Consider the following 16,776-nt stretch of genomic DNA (forward strand, 5'->3'; position numbering starts at 1 on the left):
GCTCCCGACCTCCGGTGATCCGCCCGCCTCAGCCTCCCAAAGTGCTGGGATTACAGGCGTGAGCCACCGCGCCCGGCTTGTCTGATTTTATGCTAGCTGTGTACAGTGGTGAGGGAACAGCAGCCTAGGACCACAGACTGAGGGTTCAAAAGTAGCCGGAAAACGAGCCACGCTGCAAGTTGGAAAAATACGACTAGCTGGCAACCCGCCCCGCAGCCCGCTCTCCGCCCCCTTCCCCAGCTCACTCTCCTCGGGGCGGAGTTGCTGACAGTCATAGCCACCCCAACCGCGCATTTTCTCAGCGCTCCGCCCTTCCAGACACGATAGGTAGTGGGCCTCGGCCAATGGCGACACCCCGTCATAGGCGCGGTAGCCAATCAGTAGCCAGGAGTCCGAAAAGGAGCGAGGCCAATCTAGGAGCCGCGGCCGCCACCAGAGTAGGGCTAGCGGCGCGGCAGAGCGCGGCGCAGCGCGGCGCAGCGCCTGAGGTAAGATGGCGGCGTTCCTTGCTCTAAGCTCTTGCAGTTGGGCTGCTATTTCGCCCTTTTTGTCAACTCAGAGCTGCTGTTTCGCCTCAAAGCAGTGTCAGAGTCAGTCTTCTTCCTACAGGCTTCAAGGAGCCAGGATCTCTGGTGACCGGAGTAGGACAAAATGGCGCTCGCATGGACTTCCGAGGCCGGGCCCAGTCGTGTGCTCTGAGGCAGGCCGGGACAAAGGCGGCGTGCAGGGAGGCAGCGTGGCCGTCGCGTGGGCCTGGCGTTGTCGCTTCCCTTCATGCTGCAGCTGTGCGAGTCCTGAAGATACATTCAGCGTGGTGGGGTTCGGGGTGGGGCCGGGCATGGAGGGACAAGCTAAAGAGAGGGAAAGCCACAAATGCCTGTGGAGACCTGGGGAGGGCGGCGGGCAGTTAGGGAGCGTACCTTACGGGGCCGACTTCTGCCTCTCTTTTGGAAACTGCCCGCGCCATCTGTCCAGATACGGTGGAGCAGGAATTTTCGGGAAGGGTAAAGGCTTTCTGATTTTTATTTTGACCCCGCAGGTTTTGGTTATGAACAGGATTCGGATTCACGTCCTGCCAACCAATCGGGGGAGGATCACTCCAGTGCCCAGGTCTCAGGAACCTCTGTCTTGTGCATTCACTCATCGTCCATGCTCTCAGCCTCGTCTGGAGGGGCAGGAGTTTTGCATTAAGCATATCCTTGAAGACAAGAATGCACCCTTCAAGCAGTGTAGTTATATATCGACGAAGAATGGAAAAAGATGTCCCAGTGCTGCCCCAAAGCCAGAGAAGAAAGATGGGTATGTATGTATAGATATATATGTCGTTTGTCTTAAAGCGAGGGGGTGTGTGATATGATGTGGGCTTCAGCATAGCTGCCGCGTTTGAGATCACGTCCTTGTAAATTTGGGGTTATGGTTGTATCCTTGGAAAATTGAAAAAACGGTGAAGACTGGAAGGACCCTTGAATTGGATTACTTAGTTCACCTCTTTGGTTCTTTTCCCTTATCTGTAGTAAAATAAAGGCATATTCTAAATTACTTTTTTTTTTTTTTTTTTTTTTTTTTTTAAGAGAGATGGAGTCTTGCTGTTTTAACCAGGCTGGTCTCAAACTCCTGGCCTCAAGGTGTCCTCCCATCTCGGTCTCCCAGAGTGCTGGGATTACAGGCGTGAACCACCGTGCCCGACCCTAAAATTAATCTTTTTTTCTTTCTTTTTTTTTTTTTTTTTTTTGAGACAGAGTCTCCCTTTATTCCCCAGGCTGGACTGCGGTGGTGATCTCGGCTCACTGCAACCTCCACCTCCCAGGTTCAAGCGATTCTCCTGCCTCCCAAGTAGCTGGGACTTAAGGCGTGCGCCACCACGCCTGGCTAATTTTTGTACTTTTTAGTAGAGACGGGTTTTCACCATGTTGGCCAGGCTGATTTTGAACTCCTGACCTCAGGTGATCCATCCGCTTCGGCCCTCCAGAGTGTTGGGATTACTGGCGTGAGCCACGGCACCCAGCCCCTAAAATTATTCTTAATGGAGGGATGTGTGGCTCTATTTGGCTGTCCATGAATTTTGTTAAATAACATGCAAAGTTGTATATGTGTGAATTCTTCTGTAAGAGGGTTCATAGTTTTCATCATGTATGCAAAGGTATCTATGCAAAAACATAACCTGACTAGATAATTTTGTACATATCTTGTAGTTTTAAAATTGTGTCCCTGGCTGGTCGCAGTGGCTCATGCCTGTAGTCCCAGTACTTTGGGAGGCCACAGCAGGAGGATCACTTGAGGCCAGGAGTTGGAGACCAACCCGAGCAATATAGTGAGACCACGTCTCTACAAAAGATTAGAAAATTCGCTGGGCATAATGTCTTGGGCATGTAGTCCCAGCTTCTTGGGTGTATCAAGAGATGGGAGGATCACTTGAGCCTGCGAGTTCCAGACCAGACTTGGCAACATAGACTTTGTTTCTACAAAAAACTAAAAAAAATTTGCCGGTACAGTGGTGCATGCCTATAGTTCTAGCTATTTTGAAGCTGAGGCAGGAGGATCACTTGAACCAAGCAGTTTAAGGCTACAGTGAGCTATGATTGCATGACTGCACTTTAGTCTGGGCAACAGAGCAAGACCCAATCCCTTGCCTCAGCCTCCTAAAGTGCTGGGATTACAGGGGTGAACCGCTTCATCCGGCCTGTTACTTTCCTTTAATAAAAAGTCAATGAGTTGACCTTGGGCCAGTTAAATTCCTCTGACTTGCATTTTTAGAAATGAATGTAGTAATCATTTTAATTCCCTGAAAATGATTTAAAGATTAGGGACTATGAAAATTATTGAATGCTTTCAAGAAGGGACTTATAAAATATTAATGTTTTGTCTCTTTAGGGTGTCCTTCTGTGCTGAACATGTCCGTAGGAATGCCCTGGCACTTCATGCTCAAATGAAGAAGACCAACCCAGGGCCTATGGGTGAAACACTCCTGTGCCAGCTCAGCTCATATGCTAAGACAGAGCTGGGGTCTCAGACTCCAGAAAGTAGTCGCAGTGAAGCCAGCCGAATACTAGGTAAGGATCTTCTCTCCTGGAATGAAAAAGGAGGAAGAAAGTTAAGGGGGAACTGTTTTGGGTTAGCACAATGCCTTGAACTATTTGGCAATATTGTTAATTCATCAGGAATTTGTTGAGAATTCCGGGATTGCTTTGTTGTTTACCAATTCTTTTGAATTTGAAGTAGTGTTTGCCTAGGTTTACTCTCCTGAGTTGGTGACCATTTCTTTCATTGCTTTTTTAATGCTCAGCAGCTTTGTTAGGTAATTTCAGGAAACAATAATTTTAAGTTGATTTTTCTGTTTAAGAGGGCATGGTGTACTCATTTGTGTTGTAAGTAATCATACTGGGTTGTATTTTGTTAAAGCATTTTTATTTCCCAGTGCCTTTGTACAAAGTTTTTTTTTTTTTTTTTTTTTTTTTTTTTTTTTAAATTTCAAGGTTTGGGTTGATAAGTAATCTAGTTTTGTGTGGTGGAGTTACAGAGGTGGGAAGTCTTAATGGCTGCTCTCCCTTCCTTGCCTCAGATGAAGACAGCTGGAGTGATGGGGAGCAGGAACCCATTACTGTGGATCAGACATGGAGAGGTGACCCTGACAGTGAAGCTGATAGCATAGACAGTGATCAAGAAGATCCCTTAAAGTAAGTTGTAACTCCACACAAGGCATTTGAAATGTAGTTAGTATGTGGAATGTGGCGCTGCATGCTGTTAATAAATTAATAACCTAGGAGGGTTGAAGACAGCCATTTGTCAGCAGTAAGAGATTCTGTATATAAAAGTGGCATGGTTCGTTGTCATCTTGCTTCAAGGCAGGATGATTCTTTTTTAGAAGTCTTGTAATTTAGAAAAAGTTTGAACACCACATTCTACATATGAGAAAGTATAGGGGAGAAAACAGGAAATTTAGACATGGGAGTGTGGGAGGTGGATTGAGAAACGGTCACACCAGTTTAGAGAAGAGAAAATGGTTGTGAATGGGTACTTGGCCTAAAACTCAGAAATAATGTGATTGTAGTTGAATACTTCTGTAAAATGTCGTATTTATGGATTTACAAGTTTTTAAAAGTTTTATATTGTTTTAAATAGACAATTTTACATATTTATGGGGTACAGTGTGATGTTTGGATACTTGTAAACCTTGTGTCATGATCAAATCAGGGTAATTAGCATATTCATCACCTCAAACATTTAGTGTTTTTAGTGTGTGGATTTTTTTTAAAAAGAAGAAGGAAAAGGTATTCAAGAGTTTGGTTTTGTGCCTAAGAAAGAGAAACCGATTTAGAAACCCAAAAGTGATTATGTCTTAGTCAGTTTTATATCTTAGTAAGCTTCTGCTCTTTTCTTAACCCATCATCACCGTAGGAGTTATAGAAGCATAAAAACATTACCACTCTGAAGTCTCTTATTTCTGTGTCTCAAGGTCTGGGTTTAGTGTTTTAAAATTTTTGCCTGCTGACTTCTGTGTCTTAACACTTAGTACTGATAGTTTATGTAGAGGGACTGTAAATAGTGGAAGGGGTAATTTCTAGGTTGACTATTGGGCTTTTGTTCTTGGAATAGTATTTTCTTTTTTTTTTTTTTTTTTTTTTTTTTTTGAGACGGAGTCTCGCTGTGTCGCCCAGGCTGGAATGCAGTGGCCGGATCTCAGCTCACTGCAAGCTCTGCCTCCCGGGTTTTTACGCCATTCTCCTGCCTCAGCCTCCCGAGTAGCTGGGACTACAGGCGCCCGCCACCTCGCCCGGCTAGTTTTTTGTATTTTTTAGTAGAGACGGGGTTTCACCGTGTTAGCCAGGATGGTCTCGAACTCCTGACCTCGTGATCCGCCCGTCTCGGCCTCCCAAAGTGCTGGGATTACAGGCTTGAGCCACCGCGCCCGGCCGGAATAGTATTTTCTTCATTACTTTAGATTCTTTGGTTTATAAGAAGTCATTTAGGGTTACATTTTGTCCTGTCCAACTACTAACCAGGCCTGACCCTGCTTAGCTTCTGATATCAGAGGAGGTTGGGCATATTCAGGATAGTATGGCCATATATTAAGTTTTCTGAGTAGAATAATTTCATCCGTTTCTATTGAGTAATCTCACTGTGGTCAACTATTCAGGAAGTACTAGTTTAGAAAGCCCATCTAAGTAGTTTGAAAGGGAATGTCTGTTCTCTTGCAGGATTCTCTCACAAATAGTAACCTAAACCAACATATTCATTTTTTTTTTTTTTTTTTTTTGAGATGGAGCCTTGCACTGTCACCCAGGCTGGAGTGCAGTGGCACGATCTCAGCTCACTACAACTTCTGCCTTCCAGGTTCAAGTGATTCTCCTGCCTCAGCCTCCCAAGTAGCTGGAATTATAGGCACCCACCACCACACTCAGCTCATTTTTTGTAATTTTAGTAGAGATGGGGTTTCACATGTTGGCCAGGCTGGTCTTGAACCCCTGACCTCGTGATTCACCTGCCTCAGCCTCCCAAAGTGCTGGGATTACAGGCATGAGCCATCAGGCCCAGCTTCATTCCTTTTTTTTCCATTGTGGTTCTAGATGATCAAACTTGCTGCTTTGAAGAGATGTATGCTCTCTAGGGTTACAAAGGGAGTGTCATTTGGTGTGGTAAACACTCAGCTTAAGGTCGAGAAACTTGATTTTGTTGGTAATAATCTAGAGTGGATCAGTCTCTAGGAGGCACATCCATGCTGATTTAATGTGCAAGAGACTGCTGTATAAACCAAAATACCAGGTAATTTTATGAGAAATATAAATGTGGAAAGGACTAGGCAGTTGATGTCACTCTCTCCTAGAAGAAACATGTTCAGAAGAGAAAATAAAGCCCCAAATATGGCCAACTATTAGGCAACTAAGTATAAGGCTTTTGTTAATTTTCCCAATGAGATTATTTTTTAAAAATAATTTAGGCCCACTAAATTTATGCATTTTTAGGCGTGTAAATAGAGATGTTCAATGTTTTCTTATAATATGATTACATATTACTATCTTGTTATATTTAATAATATAGTAATTTAGTAGTATGTCCACTGAGTGAAATGCTTTTCATTAAGAATTTTCATCTTAGGGCACCGGTGTCTTTGTCATTCATAGTATCACTTTTTGAATCATCTAATAATTTAACCACATTTATCTTGAATTGCTTGTTACAGAAAAGACACCTTTTGTATTGTTTATGATGTTGCTAGAGACTTTATTCTAACTAGAATATTCTTGGCATAGATTTTTTAAACTTCCTGTTAGTATATATGTGATTTCTCTCAAAAGTAACCACTTACTTAATTGTTTTGTTAAAAGTAATCTTTAAAAGCTTGTTTATGGCCAGGCACAGTGACTTACGCATGTAATCCCGGCACTTTTTTTTTTTTTTTTTTGATATAAGAGTTTCACTCTTGTCGCCCAGGCTGGAGTGCAATGGTGCGTTCTCAGCTCACTGCAACCTCTGCCTCCCGGGTTCAAATTATTTTCCTGCCTCAGCCTCCTGAGTAGCTGGGATTTCAGGTGCCTGCCACTATGCCCAGCTGATTTTTGTGTTTTTTAGTAGAGACAGGGTTTCTCCATGTTGGCAGGCTGGTCTCGAACTCCTGACCTGAGGTGATCCGCCCACTTTGGGAGGTCGAGGTGGTAGGATTGCCTGAGCCCAGGAGTTCGAGATCAGCCTCGACAACATAGGGAGACCCCGTCTCTACAAAATATTTAAAAATTAGCCATACATGGTAGTGCACGTGGTCTGTAGTCTTAGCTACTCAAGAGGCTCAGGTGGGAGGATCACTTGAGCCTGGGAGGTCGAGGCTCTGTGATCGTGCCACTGCATTCCAGCCTGGGCAGCAGAGGGAGACCCTATCTCACGCACACAGAAAAAATAAATAAAAGCTTATCTACAACATCTAATACTTAGCGAAGTTTTATCCTAAAGGTAATTGTTAAGTCTTCATTTCCCTTTTTTAATAATAATTGTATCATATGACCTCTATAAACATCCAAAACTTGTTTGGCTGAAGGTTATTTCACATTATTGAATCTTCATCATTGTTTTCCAAATAAAGAAATTCGGAAAATGCCCTTTATAAGAGAGACTGTTTGGTAGAATGTAAGGTGAGACCCTGTTTTTTGAAGATGAATTTTAATAATAAAACCTTGACTTTCATTTGCACATACCAGAGCAAGGGGAATTAGTACATAATTTTAATGTCCAGCTCTGAAAGTCTGGCGCATTCATCTTTAAGTAAATGAGCCATCTGTTACATGAACCAGCAGGCATTCATTTAGTAGGTTGTTTACTGCCCCCACCAAATGATTTCTAATAGTAATGACTTCAGATTAATACATTTCAGTCGCAGGCTATTGGTTAAATTCTCTTCTGACAGGGTGCAGTGAAATTAATTTTTTAAAACAATTTTTATTTTTCTCATTTTCAGTATTCAAAAAGTGAATTTCATTTTAACAAACTCTACATTAAGTTAAGGCCTCAGTATTTTAGGTTAGAGACAGGTTAATGCAGGCATAACCCATTTTTCTGAAGATATAACTTAGTCACATTGTGAAACTGTTACGTATTTATTCTTGAGACGGATTCTTGCTCTGTTGCCAGGCTGGAGCACAGTGGCACGATCTCAGCTCACTGCAACCTCTGCCTCCTGGGTTCAAGCAATTCTTCTGCCTCAGCCTCCCTAGTAGCTGGGACTACAGGCACATGCCGCCACGCCCAGCTGATTTTTTTTTTTTTTTTTGTATTTTAGTAGAGACGGGATTTCACCATGTTTCCCAGGCTGGTCTCAAACTCCTGAGCTCAGGCAGTATGCCCGCCTCGGTCTCCCAAAGTGCTAGAATTACAGGCTTGAGCCACCACGCCCAGCCAACCGTTATGTATTTTTAAAGCCTTTTCACATTTTCTGATAGTCTGTTAGCTTTTGTCATTTCTGTTATTTGCTGGTTTAATTTATTTTTTATTTTATTTTATTTTTAATTTTTAATGTATTATTTTTATTTATTTAATTTGTTTATTTATCTTATTTATTTAATTTTTTAATTTTGGAGACAGAGTCTTGTTCTGTCGCCCAGGCTGGAGTGCAGCGATCTTGGCTCACTGTAATCTCCGCCTTCCAGGTTTAAGTGATTCTCATGCCTCAGCCTCCTGAGTAGCTGGGATTATAGGCGCTTGCCGCCATACCCGATTAATTTTTGTATTTTTAGTAGAGAGGGGGTTTCGCCCTCTTGGCCAGGCTGGTCTCGAACTCCTGACCTCAAGTGATCTACCCACCTTGGCCTCGTAAAGTGCTGGGATTACAGGCGTGAGCTTCCACTCCCGGCCCTTTGCTGGTTTTATTAACCATGTTTTGATTTTTCTTAATTTCTGTTCACTTTTACTTCAGAATATAGTTAAGTACCTCTTACACACAGGTAATATTGGCTCTTGTTTATATTTAGAAGAAATTTTGGCAGAAATTACTTGCTTTCAGTCCTAAGGTTAATTTTATATGTTTATTCTATGTTTTTCAGTGACTTAACAAGCTAGTTTTTAAAAATAAAGCATAGGCTGGTCACAGTGGCTCACACCTGTAATCCTAGCACTTTGGGAGGCCTTGTCAGGTGGATTGCCTGAACTCAGGAGGAGTTTGAGACCAGCCTGCGCAACATGGTGAAACCCCATCTCTACTAAAAATACAAAAAATAAAAAAATTAGCCGAGCGTGGCAGCACACGCCTGCAATCCCAACCAACTACTGCGGAGGCTGAGGCACGAGAGTTGCTTGAACCTGGGAGGTGGAGGTTGCAGTGAGCCAACATTGTGCCACTTCAGTGAAGCCTGGGAAACAGAGCAAGACTCTTTCTTAAAAAAAAAAATAAATAAAAGTAATAAAATATAATTTTAGACTTAAAATTAGTGTATGTGTTTTGCCTTTTCAATAAAATTTTTACTCAAAGTATGAAACTTAAGGTATGTAGCTTGTTCTTTGTATTTATGTAATGATCAGACAAGATGAATGAAACAAAATTTTTAAAATTCAAAGTTATTCTCTTATTTATTTATTTTTTGAGACATGGTCTTGCTCTGTCACCCAGGTTGGAGTGCAGTGGCGCGATTTCAGCTCACTGCAGCCTCCCACTCCCAAGCTCAAATGATTCTTTCACCTCAGCCTCCAGAGTATCTGGGATTACAGCTATACGCCACGGTGCCAAGCTAACTTTTATATTTTTTGTATTGTCAGGGTTTTACCATATTACAGCCCAGGCTGGTCTTGAACCCCCAGGCTCAAGCAATCTGCCTGCCTCAGCCTCCCAAAGTGCTATGATTACAGGCGTGAGCTACCACACCTGCCCTCATCTCTTAATTTTGGTTGCATAAATCAGAGCCAGGGAACAGTGTTCCACACATTAATCACTAGCATAATTTTTAGAAGTTTTTTTGTTTTTTTTTTTTTTTCCTTTTTTTGAGATGGAGTCTCACTGTCAACCAGGCAGGAATGCAGTGGCGCAATCCGAAAGTTCTTTTAGTTTATAATTGACAGCAAAGCTTAATCAAGTTGACATGGATACGTGCCAGATCTTTGGCAATTAAGGGTTAACCTAGGGTACTGAATTTTGAGAATATTGTCAAGAAAATTAGCTGAAGACAGTGTGTAGCCCATTTTGACTAGTTATTTGAGGGTCCATATGAGCTCCAATATAGGACTATATTTTTTAAAAAATCACAAGTTTTGGCCGTGCACAGTGGCTCATGCCTGTAATCCCAGCGCTTTGGAAGGCTGAGGCTGGAAGATCGATCTGAGGTCAGGAGTTAAGACCAGCCTGACCAACATGGAGAAACCCTGTCTCTACTTAAAATACAAAAATTAGCTGGGTGTGGTGGTAGGTGCCTGTAATGCCACCTACTTGGGAGGCTGAGACAGGAGAATTGCTTGAACCTGGGAAGCGGAGATTGCAGTGAGCTAAGGTTGTTTTTTTTTTTTTTTTTTTTTTTGAGACGGAGTCTCGCTCTGTCGCCCAGGCTGGAGTGCAGTGGCGCGATCTCGGCTCACTGCAAGCTCCGCCTCCCGGGTTCACGCCATTCTTCTGCCTCAGCCTCCCGAGTAGCTGGGACTACAGGCGCCCACAACCGTGCTCGGCTAATTTTTTGTATTTTTAGTAGAGACGGGGTTTCACCGTGGTCTCGATCTCCTGACCTTGTGATCCACCCACCTCGGCCTCCCAAAGTGCTGGGATTACAGGCGTGAGCCACCGCACCCGGCCAAGCTAAGGTTGTTGTGCCACTGCACTGCAGCCTGGGAGACACAGCAAGACTCTGTCTCAAAAAAAAAAAAATTATTTGATGTTGGTATCTTTAGTGTTTTAATTAAAATATATTGCCAGATGCAGTAGCTTATGCCTTTAATTCCAGCACTTTGTGAGGCTGAGGTGGGAGGTTCGCTTAAACCCAGGGGTTCAAGCCTGGACAACATGGTGTAATCCCATCTCTACAGAAAATACAAAAATTAGCCAAGTGGGGTGGTGCACACCTGTAATCCCAGCTACTTGGCAGGCTGACATGGGAGGATCGCTTGAGCCCAGCAAGCAGAGGTTGTAGTGAGCTGTGATCGATTGTACCACTGCACTCCACCCTGGATGACAAGAGTGAGACCCTATCTCGAAAAAAAAAAAAAAAATATGTGTGTGTGTGTGTGTGTATATATATATATATATATATATATGAGAATATGTATATGTGAGAGATACACGTTAATGAATTTAACACTTTAAAGCTGTCCTGACTGGTTAAGTGATTTCATATCAAAACATTAAGAATGTAGGTTAATAAAAGTTTAAAGTGTTCCACATGTTCACTTTCTTTTCAATGTAATGCAAATAGCTGGAAAAAAATAAGACATTTCTCCTTCCCCCATTTTGGGAAATCACAGATTAGTGTTCTTTCTTGGAGATTTTCTCTCTTGTTTTATTTAGGAACAACTTGAATGGTACGATGTTTTGTGAAAACATTACTATTAAGGTGATTATCTCACCACTTGTTAAATAACAAACTTAGTCTGACATCTCTACTACTCTTTTAAACTTGGGTTTTATTATTATTGTTTTCTTATGCTTTGCTGAATTCTGTTTTATTCCAGACATGCTGGTGTCTACACGGCAGAAGAAGTGGCCCTGATTATGCGTGAGAAGCTAATTCGTTTGCAGTCTTTGTATATTGATCAGTTTAAACGACTTCAGCATCTGCTCAAGGAGAAGAAGCGCCGGTACTTACATAATCGCAAAGTGGAACATGAAGCTCTAGGCAAGTTTTATGCCAGTTCCAATAAGCTGTTGTGGGTTTAACTTGTGAATTTGGTAGTACAGTCATGTGTCGCTTAATGACGGGGATACATACGTTGTTAGGCGATTTTTGTCATTCAAACTTCATAGAGTAACGCTAACATAGGTGGTATAGCCTACAATGTACCTAGGCTGCAAACCTGTACAAGCATGTTACTGTACTGAATACTGTGAGCAGTTGTAATAGTGGTATTTGTGTACCTAAACACATCTAAACATAGAAAAGGTACAGTTAAATTATGGCATAAAAGATTTTAAAAATGGGAACTTAGCATGAATGGAGCTTGTGGGACTGGAAGTTATTTTGGGCGAGTGAGTGGTGAGTCGTGAGTCAATGGGAAGGCCTAGCACATTATTATTTACTACTGTAGACGTTGTAAGTCCTGTACACTTAAGATGTACTAAATTTATAAAAAAATTTTTTTCTTCAATAATAAATTAACCTTAGCTTATTGTAACTTTTTTAGTTTATAAACTCTTTTTTTTTTTTTTTTTTAAATTGAGACAGATGCGGAGTCTTACTCTGTTGCCCAGGCTGGAGTGCAAGTGGTATGATCTCAGCTCACTGCAACCTCTGCCTCCTAGGTTCAAGCAATTCTCCCACCTCAGCCTCCCGAGTAGCTGGGATTACAGGCACATTCCACCATGCCCGGCTAATTTTTTTATTTTTAGTAGAGATTGGGTTTTGCCATGTTGGCCAGGCTAGTCTCAGAACTCCTGACCTCAAGTGATCCGCCTACCTTGGCCTCCCAGAGTGCTAGGATTACAGGCATGAGCCACCGCGCCTGGCCTATAAGCTTTTTTTTTTTTTTTTTTTTTTTTTTTTTTGAGACGGAGTCTTGCTCTGTCACCCAGGCTGGAGTGCAGTGGCCGGATCTCAGCTCACTGCAAGCTCCGCCTCCCGGGTTCACGCCATTCTCCTGCCTCAGCCTCCCGAGTAGCTGGGACTACAGGCGCCTGCCACCTCGCCCGGCTAATTTTTTGTATTTTTAGTAGAGACGGGGTTTCACTGTGTTAGCCAGGATGGTCTCGATCTCCTGACCTCGTGATCCGCCCGTCTCAGCCTCCCAAAGTGCTGGGATTACAGGCTTGAGCCACCTCGCCCGGCCGCTTTTTTTTTTTTTTTTGAAGAGACAGAATCTTGCTGTGTCACTCAGGCTGGAGTGCAGTAGCGTGGTCCTTACTCACTGCAGCCTTCAACTCCTGGACTCAAGCTATCCTGCCTCAGCCTCTTGAGTAGCTAGGACTACAGATGCACCAGCACACTCAGCTAATTTTTAAATTTTTGTAGAGACAGGGTCTCGCTATGTTGCCCAGGTTAGTCTTGAACTCCTGGGCTCAAGTGATCTTCCTACCTCGGTTTTCCAAAGTGCTGGGATTGATTACAGGCATGAACCACTGCACCTGGCCTTTATAAACTTAAAAATTTTTTTTAGAAAAACTTCTGGACTCTGTAATAACACTTAGCTTAAAACACAAACACACTGTATAGCTGTACGAAAATATTTTTTTATATCCCCATAAGCTTTTCTAGTTTAATTAAAAAAAAAAAAACCTTTTAAACTTTTGTTAAAAACTAAGATGCAAACACGTACATTAGCCTAGGCCTACACGGGCCTAGTGTCACTGTCTTTTGCTTCCACATCTTGTCCCAGCGAAAGGTCTTCAGGGACAGTCTCATGCAGCGAGCTGTCATCTCATGATAACAGCGTCTTCTGCAATACTTTCTGAGAGACCTGCCTGAGGCTGTTTTACATTTAAATTTTTTTTAAAAAAATAAATAGAGTGGAGTACATTCTAAGGATAAATACAGTAAATACATAAACCAGTAACATAGTTGTTTATTATCAAGTATTATGTACTGTGTATAATTATATGTGCTAGATTTTTTTTTGTGTGTGTGATGTAGTCTTACTGTGTCACGGGGCTGGAGTGCAGTGGTGTGATCTCAGCTCACTGCAACCTCCACTTCCTGGGTTCAAGCAATTCTCCTACCTCAGCCTTCCGAGTAACTGGGACTACAGGCTTATGCCACCACGCCCAGCTAATTTTTGTGTTTTTAATAGAGATGGGGTTTCACCATGTTGGCCAGGATAGTCTCAATCTCCTCATCTGGTGATCCACCCGCCTTGGGCTCCCAAAGTGCTGGGATTACAGGTGTGAGCCACCATGTCCAAACTGTGCTAGACTTTTATACAACTGGCAGTACAGTAGGTTTGGCTACCAGCATCACCACAAATGTGTGGGTTGAACTATGATGTCACTAGGCAATAAGAATTTTTCAGTTTTGTTATAATCTTATGGGACCACTGTAGTATATATAGTCCATGATTGATTAAAAAGTGGTTTATGTAGTACATGACTATAATTAGATTTATTTCTGTCTTGGTACCTGGGGTGGGGGCTAATTTGCTTTTGAAACTGCCTATCTTATGCCCAAAGATTTTCCTGTTTACTTGTTTACTTGGAGAAGTAAATTTGATGGATTGCTTGGCAAATAACATCTTGACTCTTGTAACTCTAGGCAGTAGTCTCCTGACTGGCCCAGAGGGACTTTTGGCCAAAGAACGAGAGAACTTAAAGCGATTAAAATGTCTGCGTCGATACCGCCAGCGCTATGGAGTGGAAGCCTTACTGCATAGGCAGTTGAAGGAACGGAGAATGCTGGCCACAGATGGTGCCGCCCAACAGGTAATTTGTGTGTATACCTTTAAGGTATATATGTTCACTTTATTTATTGTTTTTATGTTTTTGAGACGGAGTCTCGCACTGTCACCTGAACTGGAGTGCAGTGGTGCAATCTCGGCTCACCGCAACCTCTACCTCCCAGTTTCAAGCGATTCTCCTGCCTCAGCCTCCCGAGCAGCTGGGATTACAGGTGCCCACCACCACACGCCTGGCTAATTTTTTGTATTTTTAGTAGAGACAGGGTTTCACTATGTTGGCCAGGCTGGTCTCCTAATCCTTGATCTCGTGATCTACCCACCTTGGCCTCCCAAAGTGTTGGAATTGCAGACATGAGCCACTGTGCCTGGCCACGTTCGCTTTATTTACAAAGTTAGCGTAATTGTCAAAACATTATGTCCAGTTTTTTTTTTTTTTTTTTTTTTGAGACAGAGTTTCACTCTTGTTGCCCAGGCTGGAGTGCAGTGGCGAGATCTTGGCTCACCGCAGCATCCACCTCCCGGGTTCAAGTGATTCTGCTGCCTCAGCTTCCCGAGTAGCTGGGATTACAGGCAGGCGCCACCATGTCTGGCAATTTTGTATTTTTAGTAGATACGAGGTTTCTCCATGTTTGTCAGGCTGGTCTCGAATTCCCTATGTCCAGTCCTGGATCTGAAATCTGACTTTTTGCACTTGGGTTGTAGTAAAAGCACTTAGCTTGAAGTCAGGAGACATGGATTCTAGTCTTGAGTCCCCACTGACCAGCTCTGTGTCTGCACAGTTAACTTTTATGGGCCTCAGTATTCTCATTTGCATATTGAGTAGTTGGGAAGAGTTTCTAAGTCCTTTGGTTCAGATATTCTTCAGTTCAGAAATAAGCACAGGTTAAGCCTAAATTGCTTGGGAATCTTGTTTTAAAAGGTGGGAAGGTAGAGTAGGAGCAATTGAATGTAGGAAGTAAGGTTAATAGGAAGAAGGGTTAAGTGATCATTCTTAAATTTGTTTTTCAAACCCTTGGTCTCCGTTTCAGTAAGAGTAATTTTATTTGTTTCATTTGTTGAGATTCCACTTAAGGCTACAATTTCAAAGAGTTCTGTTGGTAAAAGACAAAATTTATCTTAATTAGGCTGTATCACACTTTTAGAATATGGAGAGGTGTATTTGGTATTAAGGTTGACTCCTTCTTTATACACTAGGTTTTAAAGTTTTTTGTCTTTTGCATAATATTGGTAAAACTGTTTTTGTTAAATGTTGAATTTTCTAGCCTTTAGGATGCGCTTTTCTTAATATAACTATTTTCATCATAGTTTTATGTTCTTTCGTGGGTGTATTTTATCTGTCTTTTTCCATTTTAGGCCCATACCACTCGTTCCAGTCAGAGGTGCTTGGCCTTTGTGGATGATGTTCGTTGTTCCAATCAGTCTCTTCCAATGACCAGACACTGCCTTACCCGTATCTTTTTACTCTGCCTGTTAAGGCTGTGATTTGCTAGTTTGAAGACTAGTGGGAATCTCTGCTACTTTGCTTAATTGAAGGATTTTGTTTTCCTTTGGCCCTGAATCAAGGCCAGCAGTTTGCTGAAGCTGTTGGTTTCAAGCAGGAGCCTAAAGAATTGTCTTTCTGTGGTCTGTTGGCCATTTCATAAGTTCGGAAATGTAATGGTCAATTCATTAGAAAGAAACATGAGTCATTTTTCATAGATGTGGGCTAATATTTATTTATAGTCTTAATACTTGGGTTCCAAAATATCTGTAAAATATTTATAATTATCTTAAGGTTTCTGATTTAACTTGCTTATTAGAATCGTAATACTGTTAAATCTAATTATAAACTTAAAAAATTTGTGTGGGTTTTCCACCCCAATTGAAAGGATGATTTTGCACTGTGAACTTCTAGTATTATCCTTTTGTGTGGTTAGGGCCCTCACTTCTATATTTTATTTTATTTTTTATTTTTTGGAGATGGAGTTTTGCTCTTGTCTCCCAGGCTGGAGTACAATGGCGTGATCTCGGCTCACTGCAACCTCTGCCTCACTGCAACTTCTGCCTCCCAAGTTCAAGTGATTCTCCTGCCTCAGTGTCCCGAGTAGCTGGGATTACAGACACGTGCCACCGCAACCAGCTGATTTTTGTATTATTAGTAGAGTTGGGGTTTCACCATGTTGGCCAGGCTGGTTTCGAACTCCTGACCTCAGTCAGTCCACCAGCCTTGGCTTCCCAAAATGCTGGGATTACAGCAGTGAGCCACTGTGTCCAGCTTTTATCTTTTTATTTTTGTTTTTTTGAGACAGGATTTTGCACTCTTACCCAGATTGGAGTGCAGTGGCTCAGTCCTAGCTCACTGCAGCCTTGAACTCCTAGGTCAAGCAATTCTCTCACCTCAGCCTTCTGAATAGCTAGGACTATGTATGTGTGCCACCATGCCTGGCTAATTATTTATTTTATTTTATTATTAATTATATTTTTTTGAGACAGAGTCTCACTCTGTTGCCCAGGCTGTAGTGCAGTGGTGTGATCTCGGCTCGCTGCAGCCTCCGCCTCCCAGGTTCAAGCAATTCTTGTGCGTCAGCCTCCTGAGTAGCTGGGATTACAGGTGTGTGCCACCGTGCCCAGCTGATTTTTGTATTTTTAGTAGAGATGGGGTTTCACCATGTTGGCCAGGTTGATCTCAAATTCTTGACCTCAAGTGATCTGCCTTCTTTGGCCTCCCAAAGTGTTGGGATTACAGGCGTGAGCCACTGCACCTGGCCTATTTTTTAAAAAAATTTTTTGTAGAGACAATTT

The 16,776-nt window shown here is 42.4% G+C and overlaps 1 protein-coding gene and 1 non-coding gene across 5 annotated transcripts in view; both read left to right on the plus strand.

The window, feature by feature from the left end:
- Positions 1–389: 389 nt before the first annotated feature.
- LOC105492904 (KAT8 regulatory NSL complex subunit 2) overlaps positions 390–16,776 on the plus strand; it is a 30,886-nt gene continuing 14,499 nt past the window's right edge. The window contains exons 1-8 of one of the 4 annotated variants that reach the window (XM_071071793.1): positions 474–488; positions 610–785; positions 1,040–1,299; positions 2,872–3,050; positions 3,560–3,674; positions 11,128–11,295; positions 13,858–14,020; positions 15,349–15,445. In XM_071071793.1, the coding sequence (XP_070927894.1) occupies positions 663–785; positions 1,040–1,299; positions 2,872–3,050; positions 3,560–3,674; positions 11,128–11,295; positions 13,858–14,020; positions 15,349–15,445 (1,105 nt within the window). In that variant the 5' untranslated portion in view covers positions 474–488; positions 610–662. The other 3 variants (XM_071071792.1, XM_071071795.1, XM_071071794.1) reach the window with 3 other exon arrangements.
- Positions 15,543–15,679, plus strand: LOC112428671 (small nucleolar RNA SNORA2/SNORA34 family). Its single transcript, XR_003020728.1, has one exon. It is a non-coding gene; the product is annotated as a small nucleolar RNA SNORA2/SNORA34 family (small nucleolar RNA).

Source organism: Macaca nemestrina, chromosome 10 (genome assembly GCF_043159975.1).
Source record: "Macaca nemestrina isolate mMacNem1 chromosome 10, mMacNem.hap1, whole genome shotgun sequence".
In the NCBI taxonomy this organism is placed as follows: domain Eukaryota; kingdom Metazoa; phylum Chordata; class Mammalia; order Primates; family Cercopithecidae; genus Macaca; species Macaca nemestrina.